Consider the following 20,068-nt stretch of genomic DNA (forward strand, 5'->3'; position numbering starts at 1 on the left):
GAGGTGACGTCACGTTGTCGTCTGGCGCGGACCGCGATTCCCCCAATTGTTCGTGGGCGGCCGTCTTTCCTGCTTCGCCTGTTTGCCCATGCTACTTCTTTCTGCACGTCTTAGTGGTGAGGTCGTCGACTCGTTCAGCATTGCTCCCCCCAGTGGATGGGGAGGAGCTTAGCTGCAGTCTGATACCCCCGTCCATAAGGTTGCTCAGTTTTCCAGGCTCCCGGATCATGACGATCCAGTCGCACACGCCACTAGTCGCTGTTAGTGCCCCCAGCTTAAGCCACATATGAGTGTCCGGATCTGCAAAGCTTCCGGATCGAGCTTCTCTCTTGGCACACGGTCCAGAGTGGGTCGCGGCCAGGTTCGACCGGGCGTGGTCCTGAAACCAGAATGATCTGAGATCCTCCGCATCAGCTTGACGTCAATTCTGCGCTGTGAAGGATGACATGGCACCACCTGAGCTCGGAAATTTCTTTTCGTTTCAATGCAAGACGCGCACTCACTCGAAATGATAGTTGTGTCGGTGGGATCCCTCTTGCCCCCTCTTGCATCCCCCTTCGCAAAAACTATTGATTTCGGACGCGGGTGCTTGTGAGAGCGATCAGCAACACGCGACTCCTGAGCTCGTCTACACAGCCACCCAGGACCTCCAGTGGAGAGCTTGGGGTCTGGCCAGAATGCTCCCCTTGCACTAGTGGTGAGGGAGCGAGGACTGCTCGATCGCCTGAGCGGATGGCCCCTCAAGTGTGGCTATGGGGCTGTGCAGATACAACGCCAGCGCTTTCTTCGTCTGAGCTCATCGCCAAAAACCTCCTAGCTTGATAAAGTGTTCCCTGTTTAACAAATTACGATCTTTTGTCCCCCAAGGTTCTGCCATGTGGGTTGGGCGTGAGGGAAGCTTCTGCTACCCACTGTGGAGTACTCCGACCCAACGCGAAATAGAGCTCTCCTTTCTTCGGATACCCCATTCAGAGATCGTCCCTCGACCGTTCGATCGGATCAGAGCATAATAACAATAGTGGGTTTCGTGAAGCAAAAGTCCTGCCCGAGTGGAGCGCTCCTCGCAACTCCTTGCCAACTATTGATTTGTCATGATCTGCGACCAATGTTTTCGCGAATGTTGATTCAATGGTTATTGGCTCGTCCATGCGGATATATTATACAGTCCGCATCTTCCAATCTCTGTACAACATCCGTTCGCCAAAATCTTCGCCCGTATTCTTTAGCACCAGACTAGCATGCGATGGTCCCTCAGGACTGACCATACTTCGACCAGTACCGACGCGCATCATCAACCACTCTATTTTCCCAGCCCTCGTCGCTCAATGGCCCGATCACTTCGACCTTGGTTTGCCCAGCCACAAAGACCTCGCGACAAGGTAGGTCCAATGTGAGATTCTCAGGGTTACCCGCCCCGATCATATCTTGCAGCGTCTTTTCCGACGCGAGATATACCAGCCGTCCGATATGCGCCCAGTAAATCGTCCCTGCGCACATGGCACATGGCTCCCAGGTCGACACCATAGTACACCCAGCAAGATAATCCCAGTCGTAGTTGTCGGCCGCATTGCGCGCGAGCTCACACTCCGCGTGGCGCACGTGTGACAGCGACAGCGATGACATGAGCTGTGTCGCATTGTCGGGGCCCAGCAGAATTGCGGCGAATGGTCTTTTGCCGTGGAGATCTTGGCCAGATTGCTGGAGAGCAAGGCATTTGGATGCACCTTCTTCAAGCTGGGTAGGCGTCAATGGAGCGAGTGCTGATCGGGTCATGGTGAGCTGATATCAGTTGACTGTTCCAGTCTATGAGAGGATAATGGTGATTTTGGGATCTTTAGAAATTCGCATGGATATCTGAGTCGGATATATTGTTTGCGCTCGTATCAGCATCTTGACGTGTCAAAAGTGCGGCGGCATCCGACGATGAGAAGCGGGGGAAATATTTGCTCTCATCCGACTGGCCAGAATGTCATGGCACAAATATATACATTGCATGCGTACCAGTAGACTTCAACTACATGGTCTCCAGCTTTGCAAGGTTACTACTACTAGTAGCACCGGTAATGTCCCCTTGTCAATTGTCAATAATTGGACGATCGAAAACCAGGATAGAAGCCACCTCCAAAGGATTGCAGAAGTCGCGCTGCATTGCCCATGCCATTTTGAATTGGGGCTTTATAAGGCCACCCGTGACGATCAATGGTATAGGGAAAATTCCAGAAGCCCGATATGTGATACCTTCACCCACCGAGCATAGCTTCATCCAACACTGATCAGTCGATACTCCGCGTGGTACTGCTCACTCACATTCACCGGCTCGCCTTCCCACCTTCCCAGATTGTAAACTACACTCACAGGTGCTACACTACAATACACTAAATTAGTGTACGCTCAAGTAACATGAAGCGTCAGCCTCTTGAGGTCATTTGTGCCAGATTTGATATTCATATTGTGAGCATTGACATTTTGTTCCATAGCGAAGCCCCATTACAAACATGGTCTGTTCATTGCATTGGAGGATTATATGCTATGCAGTGGGGACCACAAAACCAAAGTACGATCTCCCATGATCGCCACATATAATCAAATGGCAGCTTCAATGACGTTGTAGAAGGTAGCCCTAACACTTGTGAACACATACTGCTTTGCGTGTAGTCGTACATATTGAGGTTGGTACCGCAACACCATGACAGCACCACGCCATTCCAAGCCCAGCACATCACAAGACAAATATACGTAGATACAATGTACAGGTGTGAATTCTGTTATTTACAAGATCGTCAAATATTATATACAGTCATTCCATCATCGTAGTATCCCATTGATCGAATCGGGGGTGTCACTCAAGCTCACTCGTGCGTCCGAGGATTGCTTGGACGAGCCGCGCGGGCGTTGGTGAATTATGTTTTCTGGGGTGTCACAGATTCGCGCCTGACTGTCGCTATCTGCCGGTGGCTGATTGGGATTATAGGAGAGATCCACGAAATCCGACAGGTCTGTAGGAGCAGAGTTGGTGCTTCCGAACTTTTCCGTCGTAACATCGACCAGCTTTCCCAAAATCGCGTATTCCAATTTCAGTTTCACACTGTAGGCGAAGGCTTTGAGCGTGACGTGGATGTCGAAGAGACCGGAGTACTGTACCCCGATAATCGCGGCGTCCATACAGATCATGGCCAGGTTGACCACCAATAGTTGAACCAGGGTGGATCGGAAGTGAGCCCTCGGCCGGAGATTCAGCAGTCGCACTGCTTCCCATGAGTATATTATAGAGAGGATGGCTTCTTGAATGGAGAAGGCCACCAATTGGATGCGTTCGAAGATATCGAAGCCGGCCGTGAAAAGGGCGGATTTGTTCGTGTGGCTCCCGACTTCGAGGACGGACGCTGGAATGTGGAATACGATGGCATCGACGATGATCATAGCGAGCGTCCAGCGGAGGACGGTTGGGCTGTGGACGACCAGATGCAATCGGGACCAGAGGACGAGCGATTGCCCCGTCACCATGCACACCCACGCAATGAGCTCCATCACCACCGAAAACATATTGTCGTAAATATTGAAGATGATAAGCAGGTATCCCAGTCCGAAAGGGATAATGCTGATGGAGGAGATGAGCAGACACCAAAAGTAGCACCCGCCATATCGTTTGAAAGTGGCAAAGCACAGGACGACGAGCTCCAGCGCATTGTACCAGGCGATCGCAACGAGGCAGGCTACTGCCGTGCGCTCGGCAAGACTATCGGTGAACGAGCGTTCGGCTAGGCCGAAGCTGCTGCCGAAGAAGTCGCTGCTGGACATAGCACATTCTCTGCGGTGGTCGAGCGGGAGAAGCGGAGCCGGAGGTTCGGAGATTACAAAGGATTCATCAAGGTCGTGGCCATTCAATAGCAGTATAGACAAGAGACAGCGGAAGAGAGGACAGAATAGAATAGATTAGTGTCATATACACATAGAAGGGCGCGTAGGGGACCCGGGTATGTGTATATGAAGAACTAGGTCAGCATTGGGGGCTCGAGGGAGGTAACGAGGCGAAAAAAGGTACCCTACAGGAGGTGGCGGCGAGATAATAGCCGACCCATAGTCGATTTGCCTGGAGAACCATCGGCCCAATGATTGGCCCTGATAGCCCTCCAGTGGAGCCGCGCGAGGGCGGCCAGCCGACAGCGGCCGGCGATAGGTCAGCCGTGAGGGGAACCTCTGGGCAGGCCAAAGGCTAATCGCTCGGGCCCCGAAAACGGCCTGCACACTTTGGGAAACTCCAAGCATTGAGGCTGCTGGCGAGGCGTTTATACTCCATGTACAAACCCAACATGTTCAAGGCGCCCTCGGTGAATCGAACACCCAACAAAATGAACGGTTCTGCACGTCTTCCCCAGTGCATGTGAAGCACTGAGTGATGCCATGTTCCACCAATGAGCGGCCGCTTGATCTGTGCTCCGAGATAAGGGGCGTTTTCCATAAATTATGCCTCGTTTACTAATTGGCCCGGCTGACTGTGGTCCATAGATAAACCAACCACGAATCCCATCGTCGCAATATTGTGAAACTGAAACCATAGATGGAAGTCAGTCGGTTGACTGAAACTTATGGAACGCATGGCGGACAGAATCCGGTAGGGATGGTCACTGTCGAAGCATCTACCATGGCGCGCGGTCGGAGTCCGACTGGGGTAGATGCCCGCATCTGGAATAGTGAAGATCTTGTCCAAAGCAAGACTCCAAAAAATTGAATTGATCTCCAAACGGCTTGACAGCCTGGAGAAATAGAGATAGCGAACGTCGGAGTAGTACAATGGTCTCGTGCCGTTCTCTTCTAGCATAGTGAATGGTGTCATCGAGTCATGATGTAATTGATGCAGATGTAGTGTAGTTCGGAATATGTCATTCATTGTCGTCTAGGATCTCGTTTAAAAGAAAGCACCCCCTGTGTCATGGTATACAACGCGAGTGCAGAGCGTCTTATCTCGTGCAAAATGAAAAATGGACCATATCTAAATCCCTTTTTGAGTTTTTAGCGAGCCGGATACAATGAGCAGGTTTTTTTTTTTTTACATCTGCTCAAAATACTTCTCCCAACCCAGCTCGCGCAGCTTGGTGCCCTTCTTCTCCATGTTCTCGGCACGTGCCTCTTCGGCGTAGGCCTCTACCTTGCGCTGGATGGCCGGGTCGAAAGAACCAAGGATGCGGGCCGCGAGAAGCGCGGCGTTGATGCTGTTGTTGATTCCGACAGTGGCGACAGGAACACCTATCGCGGCTGATTAGCTGTGATTCATGAAACGTAGCAAGGGAGGAATCCTGAGCTTACCACGAGGCATCTGGACAATGCTGTAGAGACTGTCCACACCATCCAGAGAGCTGCCCTTAACAGGAACTCCGATGACGGGAAGAGCAGTGTGAGCAGCGGCCATACCGGGGAGATGAGCGGCCCCACCAGCGGCAGCAATGATTACCTTAATTCCCCGAGAGGCAGCCTCGGCCGAGTACTCTGCCATGTAATCAGGGGTGCGATGGGCGGAAGTGATCTCCACGGCAGGCTCGATGCCAAAGTAGTTTTGCAGCAATTTCAGTCCGGGGACGAGGGTCTTGAGGTCACTGTCGGAGCCCATGACAACCGCCACTTGAGGGGCGGGCTTCGATGGGCCAGATTTCTGAGCCTTAGTCTTGATATCGGTGCGCTGAGCGCGCATGTCATCGACAACATCGATCAGAGGCTGAATCATGGTCTCAGCCTCGTGCATGGTGGCAGCAGTCACAGTCACGTGGCCCATCTTGCGCCCAGGCTTCGCAGCACCCTTACTATACAGGTGAATGCTGGCATTGGGGATCGAAAGCGCGTGCTCGGCAGCCTTCAAGTGAGAGTCGGGGGTCGCACCGCCAATAATGTTGAGCATGATGGAGGGTTGGCGGATTTCCAGACTCTTGGCGGGGATGGGGAGGTCCATGATGGCACGGATGTGGCTGTCAAACTGTGACAGAGCGCAGCCCTCGATAGTATAGTGGCCGGAGTTGTGGATGCGGCTGGCAATCTCGCACAGCATCAAACTGTTGTCCTCCAAGAGGAACATCTCCACACCAAAGGCACCCTTGCCCTCGAAGGCAGAAACGGCCTTGCGGGCAAGAGCCTGGGCCTCCTTGTTGATAGCCTCCGACACATTACGAGCCGGAGCATAGACCAGCTTGCATATTGAGTCCTCCTGAACCGTCTCCACGGTGGGGTATGACAGCACTTCGTCCTTGGTCTTGATGACCATGACAGCTAGCTCCTGCAAACAAAATCAGGTATTAGGTATAGGGCCGTGGAAATATGCGAGTTTTCTAGTCTGGGATCATGCGTACCATCTTGAAATAAGCCCACTTCTCCGCGTACAAGGGCCGGTCCTTGAGAGCCTCGAGAGCCTCGGGGATATCTGCTTTAGAGTTGACGCGGAAGTTGCCTAAGCCAATGATTAGAACCTTGATATAACAGGGTTTGGAATTTCGGACGCTACCCACCACGTCCATCGTATGCCATGGTCTTCGACTTCAGCATCATCGGGTAGCCCAATTGTTCTCCGACCTCGGTCAATTCCTCGGGTGTGTTCTTGACCAATTCCCGGTGGTCCGCCATGGGAATGCCATATTTGCGCAGGTGTTCCTTCTGGTTGAACTTGTTCTGAATGGTGCGAATTGCCTGCCAGCTGGGCTCGACGCGCACCCCGGAGGCAACCTCCTCGAGGGCATGGGTATCAACGTGCTCGATTTCGGCTGTTATAACGTCGCAGGACTTGGCCAATTGGCGCACCGCTTCACGCTCCTTGAAAGAGCCCGTCACATGGCCGTCGTGAAAGCTGATCTGCTTGGCCGGGGAGTTCTCGGCATCCAAGACGTTGGCCTGGATGTTCAATCGGTTTGCGGATTCCACGAGCATGCGGCCCAACTGGCCACCGCCGAGGATTCCCACCTTGGGAGAGTTCCACATGCTGAAATGAAGTCGAAAAGAAGGGAAAGAAGCGGTCCGAGGAGAATTCAAGGCGCTGCAGGAACAACCTGTCGAAACTGGAGGTGGAGGTGCGACTCATCGGCGTTGCCCCGCCGAAAATTAGGGAGTCACGTGCGCGGAACCGGACGATCGCTATCGATAAGATGAAGCCGCAGCCAATCGAACACTTGTACTGCGACCGCCCCAGCAACGCTCGCCATTTCATCACGGCCGGCGTCAAGCTCCCAAGCACCGCGGCAATGTCTTTAGGTAAGTTGTGCGATCGATTTTCAAGATGTGGACGAGGCTAACATGGTTGCGATAGACGAGGAAGCTCTGAGGGCAGTCGCCGATGGCGGCTCAATGGACCTGTATGTGTGCAGTCGGTCGTGAATCGAGATGTGCTTGGACACGCGAGACTAATGCTTCAATTCAGCGAGAAATGGGCTGCTATGACCGGACCACTGCTTGAACGGCTCAACCACGTACGTACTGGGTATGCGACAACCTTGCTAATTTGAATTTGCTGACCATCGCGTCTAGATCGTCTTCGAGGTGTTCCCCATGCCCAAAGTGCCCGCGCAACCTTTCGATCGGCCTTCGTACCCTCAGTCTACTTCCCAACAAACCGACGCGAACACTGCTCCTCTTGAGAGCAGTCACAAGGAGAATGTAGCCCCTGGCGACCCGCAAACTACTTCCCAGTCCCAGGAAACAGCTGATTCTCTTGCGTCAACCGAGCGCGTGCCTGACTCCCAAACTCAATCTTCCTCTCACGACAACGGTTCCCTTCCTCCCCAGCTTGCGCTGCTGCTGAACTCGATCCGCTCGTCAATTCAGGCACACTTCATGCAGAAACCTCCTCACACCATTCAGAGATTCGCAGAGCTTATCCTTCACCCCACTGCCCACTACCGAACGCTACCCGCCTATTTGCGCGCCGTGGATCGCGTCATCTCCGTAACAAGCAGCGCCGATATCTTCCCCTTCACCACACCTGCAAACACCAGTTCCCAATCGAATGGTTTTGTGCAACCTAGCAATAGCGCGGGCACCTATTTGACCCCCGACTATGCCAATAGCTTGGGTAGCGATGAATCCCTGGGTGGTGCGCTTCTCACACCAATCCCGTGGTTAACCGCTGGTTCCTACGGAGCCGAGAGCGTTGCTGGACTAGAAGATGGTACGTACCGTTCGCGATCTTTGTGTGCCTCATTTAACCTAATGCATCTTCGTACAGAGGACCCTGTACCCGCGCCAGCAGAGGATATGGATACTGGCGTGCCAGACGCCGCGGATCCTGCGGCAACACAGGCTGAGGGCGAGGAGTGTACAGGTACAACTACTTCCCCACCGGCAGATTCTTCCGATGAGGTCCCCCACGCCCGTGGACCACCAGTTGTAGGCGTCGAGGACCTGGGCCTGCAGGATGGCAAAGGGGTGGAGATGACTCTCGAAGAGCAGAATCAGGATGCTGGCATCGATGAGACATCTACTGCTCAGCCACAGGCTTCTGCTTCTACGTCCATCGGCGAGCCGAAGGCGAGTGGTGAGACAACTACTACGGATAGGGACGGTGATATTGTTCCTGAAGATACCAAGCCCAAGAGAGAGGCGTCCCAGAATGAAACCCAGAATGAAAACACGACAGGAACACCCCAGATGGGTGAAGAGGATTCTCAGGCAGCTGGCAATTCCTCACGACCGTCGGAGTCGATGGAGAAGGAGTAAGAGGGCCTGGCGTGCCACTCGTGCTTTTCTGTTTTCTATCTGCCAGTACCTTTGGCATCATGAGTCACGACCTGCTAAAGTTCTTTGATTTTTCATATCAGATAGTGCCTAGGAGATGATCTGGACGATTATTTGCAAATTCAATCTTGACACTGAATCCTGAAGCCCGTTGCTCATTCAGCAACTGCTAGAGACCTAGAGGCTGGCGTAGTCATCACACGCTTGAAGCAACTCGACTCGTGTCCCAGGTTCCTAGAATTTTCTAGTTTTTCCCCTGAGAAATGAGTCTGTCACAGATGATGGCTTCTTACCTTCGCACTATGGCCAGCATCGGAGATCCATATCAATCCTGATCTGGGCAAGGACCGGTGTAGTTCCCTCGCAGTTTGTGGTGGAAAAACCATATCGTGTCGCCCTTGGGTGATGGAAACTAGTACTTGATGTTAGCAGAAGTGTTCTGTGTATGCATTGATGAATATGTTCACCAGGCATGTGTCGGATTGTGGTCATGTTCTCCGGCTTCAAAATCTGACCATGAGTGTTGCCCTCGGCGTGTTGGGTATCTGGAGAAAATTGCAGTTTGCTTGACAGGTCGAGGGGATCCACAGCGGACGAATAACTGGTCTGGATTCCCCTCTCGAGGGCAACATTTTGCTCCATTCTGACGGGATGAACTAGATCAGCTAAAAGATCATCATCCAAATTGGAGGAATGAGCACGCTTATAGCAGGAGGGGAGTGCTGCACCCTTCTTGGCACAGTTAACAAAACAAGACCTTAACAATCAGTCGATGTCGGTACTTCGAAGGACTTATGCAGAGTAATGCAGGTCTAAAAATCTTATTATCCTGCAAGCTCGTCCCGTCAAGGGGTACCCTAAGGTATTAGTGGTGATGCATCCTCACCGCTGTCGCCTGTCACACCCTGCCCGAATACATCAATGCTCCAATCTGATAGGTCTTCGTTATTTACACAGCATTTTCTTCTTCTTTATCATCGCGCCGAGTCCATAACCTCTTTACCAGCTCCCTGATCGAGGATCCTGTGCCATCAGGATCATACAGAGGTCGATGTTCTTCGTGGACATCATGAGAATAATCATAGTCCACGTGTACGAATGCCCGCTCAACATCAGCAAGTCCCTCCAGCTTGCGCTGCAATGCCTGACTAACATCGTGTGACTCGCGTAATTTAGTCTCCGGATCCATGACAATGTCAACCTCTACATATAGCTGTTGGCCCGAATGATATGCCCGGCACTGGGATTGTCAGGTCGATATCCATTGTCTCGTTGACAGAGAAGAAATAACTCACCGTGTCCACCTTCTGAATCCGCTGATCGTGTGTGAGTGTAACATAGATGCACTTGTTCACAAACTCCCTCGGGGCACATTTTCCGACAATAAGCCACATGTGCTCGAATGCCGTCGAAACCCACGAGAACAGAATGAGCAGCGCAATGCAGCAAGCACCGACAGGATCTAGGTACCACACTAGCCGGCTACCAACTACCGACATGAGAAGACCGAACCCGTTGACTGCAAGGTCATTGCGATGATCGATATAGAAGATCCGTGCGGCCGGATACCGACGCAGACTGAAGCAGTACAGAAACAGGCAAAACTTGGAGAAGATCGCAACGCCAACACAGATCAGCGGGATGAGTTGAAGCTCGCTGGACTCCGTTTTTCCTGCCGCCAATGACTTGGCTGACTCGATAATCAACTCCACGGCAACCACCGTCATCAATGCACAGAACATTATGATGCCCATTGTCTCGATACGACGACGACCGACTGGGTATTTGTATGGTTTCGGACGAGTGGACATACGGGAGGTAATGAGCATCACGATGGAGGAAACGAGGTCCATGAAGGCATCAGCAGCAGTGGCGAAGAGGGCAAGGGAGCCGGTCGAGATAGCTGCATAGAGCTGGATGACGAAGAGACAGAGGTTGACGACGAAACTGGCTCGCACGGCTAGCTTTACCTTGCCGCCATTCTTGGCTGTGTCCAGGGCCTTCTGGCGCTCCTCATCACCGCTGGAGAGGAAGCCGTCAATGAGTTCGTTTTGGTCAATGTAGAAATTGTTGAGCTTTTCGTTTGGTTGAGTGGGGAGGGGAAGCCAGTTCTTCTTTTGCGAGATTTCGGCTTTGTATTGCTGGAGGTTGAACGGATCGGCCTCCATCTTGGGCAAAATCTTCAAACCCCTTGGAGGAGAAAACCAAAAGCTTGCCTGGATCTCGCTGAGATCAACAACGAAAGGATCAGATAATCTCATCAGATAAAACTGACTCACTTCGGGAGTCGACGCCAAGGATGGCTGAGTTGTGCCAATATCTTGGCGGCGACAAACTTGCTGCATCAACTGGAGGCGTTTTTTGTGTGATTCCTCCGTCTGAGAATGGTGTATTTTGCTGAGCAGGGGCTTACCCCGGAAAAGCAACAAAAGCTCTCGCTCCTGGGGTCAGCATCCCCTAGGAAGCAGCATGGATATGTCCTCTGGTGGTATACTTCGGCAGAGCCAATCAGCGGGGGCGGGTTACTCGTCGCCGCCCGCTTGCTGGCAAAAGGTTATCGGCGAATCGCAGCGTCACTCCGCATTTGACTCGATTCTCCATTCCTCTCGACCTTCCACCAGAGCTTCCTAGGTAAGACACACCTCTCCCAGCTCAGTTGAATCAGTTGTATATCCTTACAGCAAAGCATTACGGTTTTTCTTAATTATGACGTCCTACGACCGCGCCCTCGCGCGCATCGACGATGCGCACAGAGACGACTCGAACACAATTACCATCGCCGATACCACAATCCCCTACGAGCTCCACTACGCCCAAAAAATGACATTCTACCTCGAACGACTCAACCCGTCTGCCTCCGAGCTTCTCCGCCTCGCTATTCGCGCCCAGCACCTCCGCCGCTGGGAGGTCCCGCGCAGCTCTTACCCCGCCACCAAGATCGGGTATCACTCCTGGCGCGCGGGACAGCAGCGACGACAGGCTGATTTGGTAAAGGAGATTTGTGTTGAGAGTGGATATGGAGAAGAGGAGGCGGACCGTGTTGCAGCCCTGGTGCGCAAGACGGGCTTGAAAGCTGGGGACCCGGATACGCAGACATTGGAGGATGTGGCTTGTCTGGTTTTTCTGGATGACCACTTTGATAAGTTTGAGAAGGACCTTGATGATGAGGAGAAGACGATCGATATCCTTCGCAAGACTTGGGGCAAGATGTCTCCCGCTGGTCGCGAGGAGGCTCTCAAGATCCAGCTGTCGGAGCGGGCGAAGACACTGGTTCAGAAGGCACTGGCGAGGTGATTTGATATAATGATCGCGGCTTGGGTGGAAAAGACTGCGATTTTTGCGAGCAAACTTTGTGTGATGGAGTAAAGTCTCCGCTGATACTATTGAAAATATCCTAACAATGTGTGCACAGTCTATAATGTGAACAATAAAATAAAATTATGTCTTAATTGATGGAACACTTGAGAAATGCTCGCAGATGAGAATCGTAGTCGAGGTCATTATGAGTAGAGAAGCCACAAACGCCAGGATGCTTTTTGGCACACCCGTCACATGCAATAATCAGTCGCTTAAATGTTATTCAAATCCCACGCAGAAATGCTTTATTAAACATTACCCGTGTCAATCAGGCGCACCAGAGCAATCGCTGCGCCGGCAGCAACACCACCGACGAAGCACATCTGCACACCACCCCAGATACCAGCAACGATATTGTCGTGTCCGCGCCATCCACGGACAACGCAAGTCTTGATGTATCCGAAAACAAACAGGGTCACACCCATCACACCGATACTCCAGTACAAGGCGGTAATGACTTGCGACACAATGAAGTACGGGATTAGCGGGATGAATCCACCAACAAAGTAACCCAGAGCTAAGGTGAGAGCCGAGATCCAGGCCTGGTTGCAGTCGGGCTCCGATTCACGGTGGTGGAAAGCCAGCAAGAACTCGAGCAATCGATCCTGCGAAACATGCAGGTCCCGTGTGATGTCTTCGATGGCTGTCAACGACAGGCCGTAGGGAGCAAAAGTCTCGCGCACCATGGCTTGGGTCTCTTGTGAATCAGACTTGATTAGCGCCTGTGTTTCGCGGACTGTGGCTTGATATGATTCGCTGCAGGGGATCCTCGTCAGTAACTGCACAACCACTATATCATACGATATCATATGATATAGGCACGGGGTCATTCTTTAAATAAACTTACGCTTCACTCTTTGCTCCCACATATCCACCAAGTCCCATGGAGATTGCACCCGCAGCCAATTCAGCGAGACCACCCAACACAACAACCTTGGTATTGCCCAGCGCAGAAAGACCCGCACTCAGAGCAAAAGGCACGGTCAAGCCGTCGGAAAGACCGAGAATGGCATCGGAGATGATGCGCGGGTCGACGCGCGACCGAGAGCTGCTGTTGCTGCCACCGCTGTGGGTGGAATCGTCACGGCTGATGCATCGGCCAAAAGTGTCGTATGAGCGTTGCGATTCAATGTCCTGATCTGAGTCGCCGCCGCGGAGGGTATCGTCGTCATCGGTGCGGGCGAGGAGGGGTTTATCTTTACAGAACTGGGTCAGTAACTAACCGTTGTGCTGTTGCTTTTGAAAAGCAAGTACAATTGCGGGGGAAGACGTACTGGAGAGCTTGTTGGATTGCTGTGTGGGGAACAGCTTCTGCTTGAGGAAGAGAAGAGCCATGATGCCGGAACTGTTGATTGATCGTTTCCGGCTTCTTCAGTCTTGATTGGGGACGCGTTCCAGTCCTGAGGGCCGCTCGGAGATGATAGAGTCGCGGCCAAGCTCGACAGATTATCACGCAATACACGTCGATGCAGGGTGTGTGGCAAGTGTATCTGACGTCAAGGTCCGTTTACACGAAGGCAGGTGTAATGCCAGGGGGAAATTGAGAGGAAGATGGAAGAAGACAAGAGGCACCGAGCAAAGATAAAAGGGGAGAGGGAGGTTTGCCTAAAAAGCAGGCTTCAATGGAGTCGTGGAACCCGTCTCGGGATGATGGAGAGAACAACAAAGGAACAATGCATCTGACGAAGTACAGAGAAGTCGATGTATCTGCAAAAGCAAAGTAATTCTTGCTGATCTGACAATTCCAGAAGACCACGCACGTCCCTTATAACTCTCTACGCGCCGCCTGGCCGCCTCACCGGCTCTCATTCACTCTGGAAAAAAATGCTAGACTCCATCGTCTAGCGCAATCGAAGCCGGCGAAAAAAAATGGAGATGCAGGCGTCTTGATGGGCGCAGCACCAATGACAGCGCAGTCAAAGGTCAGCGTCCGCGATCAGGCCGAACGCTACGACTCCGTTGGAAAGAAGCAAAGACGAATGAGACGCCGACGGGCAGCCGTTGCGAGCAGGCGACGACAAATCCAGCCCGCGCGATTGGTGAACTCGATGCTGCTGACCTTTGCCGCGTTTCTGGTTGGCTGCAATGGGCGATCGCCCCGGGATGGCTCCACTTGGCTGCGTCACCTTCCAAGATCCGCTCACCAGGCCGGCTGACTAAGATGGTGGTAGGGCTCGGAGTTACTGGTTCCGGATTCCGCTGGATCGATGAATATGCCGAGCACGCCTTGGCGGTCCACTTGGGATGTCTTTGTCGTGGACCACGTCGCTTGTACTTAGTAACGGGGGTGGTCGACTTAGAAGAGAGTGGATGATCGTCCTGGTGGCGCTCTGACCATTGGTCATCGGCCAGTTCATTAGCGTCGGCTTTATTTTCGCCTTTCGGCCTCCCTGAGTGGCGTCTCCGATGGTTGTTTACTACATAAAACTGAGTAGCTACCCGCGAGACCAGGTGTTTTGTTGGCTTGTAACACGGAATTCTCGAGACAAAGCGGCTTCTGCAATGTCTACGGGTGAAACATGAAACGTTACGCAATCATTAAACACAGAACAATGAACAGTCGGGATCTGTGGGAGCCCGGAAATACCCTTGGATACTAGATACGTATGTATTGTCGTGATCGTAAGACTGATGCATGGGGAATCACCAAAAGAAAAATCGTAAATACAGCGAAGTGAGACCAACTCCGATCAAACATGGACAGAAAGGAGACCGAAACTACTATCCCAAGGCACAGCGCCCAGATTAGACAGGTATATAGTCCTTAACTTCCAAGGTTGTGAAACGATCTGACGGGACCGGAGACGATCAACTGATATACACTCCTCGTCCCTTCTTACAGCGCAAGAGCGATACCCAGAACACCAGCAGCTCCGGCCAGGCTGAACGCGATACCACCAGTAGCGGCCGGGGCGCCTGCGGTCGAGGTCTCGCTACCACCAGTACCGCTAGCACTCTCGCTGGCAGTAGTAGAAGAACCACTCTCAGACGAGTCCGTGGTGCTCGCGGTGGAGCTACCGGAGCTGGAGCCAGAGCTAGAACCGGAGCTGGAGCTAGGGTTGGTAGATGTGGCAGAAGAGCCTATCAAGGTCGTGGTATCGGTAGAGGTGGTCGTGGCCGAGGCAGTTCCCAAGCCAGAAGAAGAGAGCCACTCCGATGCCGAGGACTTAGCGTCGCTGGCCCAGCTCTGCGCATCCGAGGGCAGGCTGGAGAGCCACTCGGTGTTGGTTGCGTATTCGTTCCAGATAGAGGAGATGGCGGCCGGGTTGGTCCTCAGCTCATTCTGGTCGGAGGTGGGCAGAGCCGAGTACAACTCGCTCGCAACCTTGGTCGGGATGCCTAGCACCGCATCGCCAGAGTCACCGGTGTTTGTTCCTACCAAAGTGGCGTCGGAATCTTGTGGGGCTGCCGTGGCCAGGCTGGCGAAGAGGAGAGCAGCGAGTGTCTTTGCTTGCATTATGGCTGTAGGGCTGATGATAGTGGGGTGGACTCGGATAGAGTGAGGGTTTTTTTTTCCCTCTTCAGAAGCTCAGAAACCTGTAGGGGAAGAGTTGGGGCTGCTGCTGCGTGATGCAAGGCTCTTATATATTGTCAAATGCCAGCTCGCTGCCGAGAGTTTACTCAAGGCTGAATTATCTAAAATTAATCAAGCCCCATACATTTTCTAAAGCGTGTGCTCCGGCCGGCACTGAGGCCCAAACATGATTTGTACACCGCGCCCTCGGTGGGGGTTGCATCGCCTCCAGCAGGACTTGGATCGACTCAGGCGACCAATAACGACATCGTGGCCCCCAGAGGAGCCAGCAGGCAGCCCCTGTGCCAAGAAAGTTGGGGAACCGGAGACGAGGAGCCGCAGGGTCACTGGTTGAGCTGCAAAGCCCAGCGTAGCACAAAACAAGGAAACAGCATGACGATCGGGAAATGGCGACTTGAGCTGACTTGCTTCTTGGAGCTTCTTGGGAGCTCTTGGCTTGCGTTGAGAGGCAATGACGCCCGGGCAGGTTTCTTGTATGAACCCAGTATAGATCCCGGCCCTTTCAAAAGTGATGGCAATATAACCGAGGTGGTGCCCGTTTCACTGTGGGTGATGAGACAAACCATGTAATCAAAGTTATTCGCACTTTTTGACACTTTTGGTAAGATTGGCATGGCGGGATGAGCGATGAGACGATACAATAATAAATTGGCCCCCAGACTGGCGGTGGGTCGAAAAGGTGCCTAGGTGGGTCGCCTCAGCCTGTTGCAGGGAAAACGAGGTCCACGTCACCGCGCAGCAGTGTGTGTACCTATTGTACAGTAGTATGTGCTTTGGGGTACACTATTGTCAGGTAGGGTCTCCAAGGACTGCCAGATGCGGATGCATGAATGGGGTGATGCAATTTTGGGTATATCGTCGTAATCAAACTCTAGCCATCTAAACATAAAATATGAACTGTATTCGATGCGGTGGGTGGGAGGCCCTATCGGCCCTCGGCACGCCCGACCAACTGATCCTCCAAGCCCATCGGTTCCCAAAGCTCCTTGGCTTTCTTGTTCTGAACCCACACCACGTCGCCTTGCAAGTATGCGACCACGCCGCCTTTGCCGGTGGCGCTTGCGGTGATGCGGAAGAGCGGCTGGCCGGTCTGCGCGTGTGCTTCGCGGAGCGGCAAGATGATGAGACCCTGCTCCATACACCAGCTCTCCACAATATCTTTGAACGAGGGTTCTTCGTTGACGGCCCGGGACTTGACATGAGAGGGGGCGGTGGTTGATGCTGCTGCTGCTGCTGCGGTTGCCTCAGCCACAGCATCCTGTCGGGTGGGAAGCGATGATTGCGTCGGGAGCTCGGGGCGCGGTAACTCGGCCGCGGCGCGATCTCCGAGGTTCAAGGCGTGATCCATAGTCTGCAGACCCTTGTTCCACTCGTCCTCAACCATCGTGAGCTCGTTGATCTCCGCCGGGATCTGAGTCTGCCACCACGAAAACCACTCGCCGACTTCCTCATGGTTAGGGTCATTGGTGAGCCATATATATAGGATTTCGTGCCACTTGGGGAAGAAGTCGGACACTAATAGCATTCCCATCACCTGGGGCTTGAAGAAGTCCTTCCAACGTAGGACGTCCTCTAATGCTGTCAAATCTTGATCTTGCGGATTTACAACGAAGTCTTCGCGGAGATGACGTGCAAGGCGCGGAAGCAGGTGATTGCGCAAGCATACGTCAAACTCCGACCCTAATGCATCTCGCCACAGCTCGATGCCATTCACCAGGCCCCGGCGCAGGCTCCAGGAATCCAAAACCACGCGGAACTTGCGCTTGGCATCCGACATGAGACCTGTCGGTTGCCTAGGGTTGGTGTGTCGGTCATCCAGGTATTGTAACCAAGTGAATAGCCACCATGGGAAATGACCGTCATGCTCGGAGGCGTGTCGTCGACTGCTTCGGGGCTTCCATTCTTTCAAGGCGCCGCTGAGCTTCGGTACAACAGACTGGTCGAGAAGATTTGCAAATGCGAATGGTGGGACAATCGCTTTCCAGGCCACAACCAGGTTTGTTGCAGCTGAAGGGTCATGAACGTCCCAGTCATTCATCAGTGCTGAGCGCACGCGCGGTAACCATAATGAATATATCATCGTTTCGTAAGGTGATGTAGATTGTCGCTGTCGGATTTCGTCTTTCTCGTTCCGGCGAGAAAGGAGCGGCTGGAGGCGACTGATATTGGAGACAAGGAATGTAGGATTTTGAAGAGGCTCCCACTCCTCCATAGCCTGCCGGAAGAGAGGGTGAATTGCAGCCACGGCAGTTTCTGCCAGTCGATATTCATCAATGACGTCGCGATACTTCAACTCCATGGCCTCAAGCTTTTCAGTCATCTCATCGAACTTGGACGTGATGTTTTCATTGTGTTCAAAGATGTCCAACTTCTGAACGGCAGCAACCAACCCGGTAAGACGGTCGACTCGGGCCTGGTACGAATCCAGTTCGTCAATAATTTGTGTCTCTTCGATCTCAACGAACTTTTTCCGTTCGGTCAAGCCCTTCCATTCATCCGCGAAAGCTTCCAGGTCCGTCCGAGCACGTCGTGCAATTTTCAAGGCCTCTCCCTCTTCCTGAGTCACGAACTGTTGTGAGCTCATCAAGCCAGCTGTCGATGTCAACACTCGTTGTTCCTTGCCCGTGGCATCAACAAGAAATTTGAGGACATTCGGCACCTCCAATCCTTCCATATCGGTCTCGATCTCTCGTGCTGTCCGGTATTTAGGCTTGGCGCGTGCGACTGGAGTGCCCGTTCCGCTGCGACTCTCTGTTTTGCGTTCTGTCTTCTTCTTTCGGCGCTGTCGCTTCTCTTCGTCCGAGCTATCTTCGATCGTCTCGCCGCGGCGCGCAGCTTCTCGTTTCTCTTCATCGCGCGTTTGTTTGGTCTTCTCGCGAACCGCACCGAGACCGGCTCCTGTCGGACGTGCCTGGGCTTCAATAGGTTTGACGATACCCTGGCCACTAGATCCAAGACCCTGCCCTTCTTTATAGCCCATTTTTGCCATCATTCTCGCAGCAAACGAGTTGCCTCCCGCGAGCTTTCCACCGCGACCGGCCATCCCGCCTCGGGGTGGTGCAGCTGCTGAATTAGCCGTTTGGCCCCAAGGCTTGCGAGAGCCGCTACCTAGACCGGCCATTGTAGGAGGTGATTCAGAGCGATCGCGGGCTCGGGCGAAACCACGGAAGCCGGTGGTCGGGCGCGCGTCTTCTTCGTTTGAGGAGGTCATGTCGTCGACTTTGCGCTTTTGGCCGGAATATAGAGGCGAAGGCGACTCCATGGCTTCACGCTTGCGCCGCAAATTGAAGGCTGTGGGGGGTAAATGATCTTGTAGTCGCGGAGCTTGTAAAGCTTCGTGAAATTCACGTGGAGACGGCGGGTCGGAGAAACTCATGGCCGACCGACGAAAACAAGATGACGTTAAGCTCGGTTACTTCATAGCTCTGGGTCTCCCTCTCTTACCCATTCTTTTTCACTTCAATTGAACATCCCCTGTATACTCTTCCCTCACCCCAACTAAAGACACCTACATTCCACAATGGCTGCTGCTCTCTTCTCCAGCTCTGCCCGCGTTGCTCTCCGCTCGGGAGCTTCGGCTTCCTTCAAGTCTGGCGCTGCGGGCATGACCTTTGCCCGCGGCAAAGCTACTCTGCCCGACCTCTCCTGTAAGTCGAGCTGGCCCCGGTTACCCCGGGATGTCTGTTCTCAAAGTCAAGTACATCTCACGAGGAGCAACGAGACACTAACATAATTCTTAGACGACTATGGTGCCCTTGAGCCGTCGATCTCCGGCAAAATCATGGAGCTCCACCACAAGAACCATCACAACACCTATGTCACCAACTACAACAACGCTATTGAGCAGCTCCAAGAGGCTCAGCACAAGGGCGATATCTCTGCCCAGATCGCTCTGAAGCCCGCCATCAACTTCAACGGTGGTGGTCACCTCAACCACACCCTCTTCTGGGAGAACCTTGCTCCCAAGAGCGCCGGTGGTGGTGAGGCACCCTCTGGTGCCCTGGCCCAGGCCATCGACAGCACCTATGGTAGTCTCAGCGAGTTCCAGAACAAGATGAACACTGCTCTCGCCGGAATCCAGGGCAGTGGCTGGGCTTGGCTCGTCAAGGACCAGCAGACCGGCCAGATCAGCATCCGCACCTACGCCGTAAGTGATGGCAAACTCAGCGCGAAAGTCATTATGACAATGATTTTCAGCTACTGACACTTTGAACAGAACCAGGACCCGGTTGTTGGCCAGTACCAGCCCCTTCTGGGTATTGACGCCTGGGAGCACGCCTACTAGTAAGAACCTCTTGTCCCCCAAGTCTGAGACCAGCTTACTGACTATCTCTCTAGCCTCGACTACCAGAACCGCAAGGCCGAGTACTTCAAGGCCATCTGGGAGGTTATCAACTGGAAGGCCGCCGAGAAGCGCTTCGCTTAAACGGATGTACACAATAGTTTCTACGCAACCTAAGATACCTCGAC

General features: G+C 53.1%; 11 protein-coding genes across 11 annotated transcripts; 4 read left to right on the forward strand and 7 right to left on the reverse strand.

The window, feature by feature from the left end:
* Window positions 1-1,251: 1,251 nt before the first annotated feature.
* N7532_008098 (nucleoside deaminase) lies at window positions 1,252-1,773 on the reverse strand (the record flags this gene model as incomplete). Its single annotated transcript, XM_056620590.1, has 1 exon — window positions 1,252-1,773. The coding sequence occupies one exon, from the start codon at window positions 1,771-1,773 to the stop codon at window positions 1,252-1,254; it is 522 nt and encodes a 173-aa protein (XP_056471396.1).
* A 1,032-nt stretch (window positions 1,774-2,805) lies between these two features.
* N7532_008099 (uncharacterized protein) lies at window positions 2,806-3,798 on the reverse strand (the record flags this gene model as incomplete). Its single annotated transcript, XM_056620591.1, has 1 exon — window positions 2,806-3,798. The coding sequence occupies one exon, from the start codon at window positions 3,796-3,798 to the stop codon at window positions 2,806-2,808; it is 993 nt and encodes a 330-aa protein (XP_056471397.1).
* Window positions 3,799-5,047: 1,249 nt separating this feature from the next.
* Window positions 5,048-6,957, reverse strand: N7532_008100 (phosphoribosylaminoimidazole carboxylase ADE2; the record flags this gene model as incomplete). Its single annotated transcript, XM_056620592.1, has 4 exons — window positions 5,048-5,244; window positions 5,305-6,262; window positions 6,336-6,433; window positions 6,492-6,957. The coding sequence occupies 4 exons, from the start codon at window positions 6,955-6,957 to the stop codon at window positions 5,048-5,050; spliced, it is 1,719 nt and encodes a 572-aa protein (XP_056471398.1).
* Window positions 6,958-7,217: 260 nt separating this feature from the next.
* N7532_008101 (uncharacterized protein) lies at window positions 7,218-8,688 on the forward strand (the record flags this gene model as incomplete). Its single annotated transcript, XM_056620593.1, has 5 exons — window positions 7,218-7,227; window positions 7,253-7,328; window positions 7,394-7,442; window positions 7,501-8,140; window positions 8,198-8,688. The coding sequence occupies 5 exons, from the start codon at window positions 7,218-7,220 to the stop codon at window positions 8,686-8,688; spliced, it is 1,266 nt and encodes a 421-aa protein (XP_056471399.1).
* Window positions 8,689-9,655: 967 nt separating this feature from the next.
* Window positions 9,656-10,874, reverse strand: N7532_008102 (cation diffusion facilitator family transporter; the record flags this gene model as incomplete). Its single annotated transcript, XM_056620594.1, has 2 exons — window positions 9,656-9,946; window positions 10,002-10,874. 2 exons carry the CDS (start codon window positions 10,872-10,874, stop codon window positions 9,656-9,658), a joined length of 1,164 nt encoding a protein of 387 aa, XP_056471400.1.
* A 538-nt stretch (window positions 10,875-11,412) lies between these two features.
* N7532_008103 (DUF4202 domain-containing protein) lies at window positions 11,413-12,000 on the forward strand (the record flags this gene model as incomplete). Its single annotated transcript, XM_056620595.1, has 1 exon — window positions 11,413-12,000. One exon carries the CDS (start codon window positions 11,413-11,415, stop codon window positions 11,998-12,000), a length of 588 nt encoding a protein of 195 aa, XP_056471401.1.
* Window positions 12,001-12,311: 311 nt separating this feature from the next.
* Window positions 12,312-13,398, reverse strand: N7532_008104 (VIT1/CCC1 transporter family protein; the record flags this gene model as incomplete). The annotated part of the gene is made up of 3 exons (XM_056620596.1): window positions 12,312-12,819; window positions 12,911-13,259; window positions 13,338-13,398. 3 exons carry the CDS (start codon window positions 13,396-13,398, stop codon window positions 12,312-12,314), a joined length of 918 nt encoding a protein of 305 aa, XP_056471402.1.
* A 287-nt stretch (window positions 13,399-13,685) lies between these two features.
* On the forward strand, window positions 13,686-14,219 carry N7532_008105 (uncharacterized protein; the record flags this gene model as incomplete). The annotated part of the gene is made up of 2 exons (XM_056620597.1): window positions 13,686-13,766; window positions 13,812-14,219. The coding sequence occupies 2 exons, from the start codon at window positions 13,686-13,688 to the stop codon at window positions 14,217-14,219; spliced, it is 489 nt and encodes a 162-aa protein (XP_056471403.1).
* A 680-nt stretch (window positions 14,220-14,899) lies between these two features.
* N7532_008106 (uncharacterized protein) lies at window positions 14,900-15,520 on the reverse strand (the record flags this gene model as incomplete). The annotated part of the gene is made up of 1 exon (XM_056620598.1): window positions 14,900-15,520. The coding sequence occupies one exon, from the start codon at window positions 15,518-15,520 to the stop codon at window positions 14,900-14,902; it is 621 nt and encodes a 206-aa protein (XP_056471404.1).
* Window positions 15,521-16,523: 1,003 nt separating this feature from the next.
* Window positions 16,524-18,974, reverse strand: N7532_008107 (putative G-patch domain protein (TFIP11); the record flags this gene model as incomplete). Its single annotated transcript, XM_056620599.1, has 1 exon — window positions 16,524-18,974. One exon carries the CDS (start codon window positions 18,972-18,974, stop codon window positions 16,524-16,526), a length of 2,451 nt encoding a protein of 816 aa, XP_056471405.1.
* Window positions 18,975-19,118: 144 nt separating this feature from the next.
* On the forward strand, window positions 19,119-20,024 carry sod2 (superoxide dismutase sodB; the record flags this gene model as incomplete). Its single annotated transcript, XM_056620600.1, has 4 exons — window positions 19,119-19,245; window positions 19,339-19,745; window positions 19,815-19,882; window positions 19,937-20,024. The coding sequence occupies 4 exons, from the start codon at window positions 19,119-19,121 to the stop codon at window positions 20,022-20,024; spliced, it is 690 nt and encodes a 229-aa protein (XP_056471406.1).
* Window positions 20,025-20,068: the final 44 nt, after the last annotated feature.

The sequence above is a fragment of the Penicillium argentinense genome (assembly GCF_028826775.1).
Source record: "Penicillium argentinense strain IBT 30761 chromosome Unknown utg000009l_segment0_segment0, whole genome shotgun sequence".
Lineage (NCBI taxonomy): Eukaryota > Fungi > Ascomycota > Eurotiomycetes > Eurotiales > Aspergillaceae > Penicillium > Penicillium argentinense.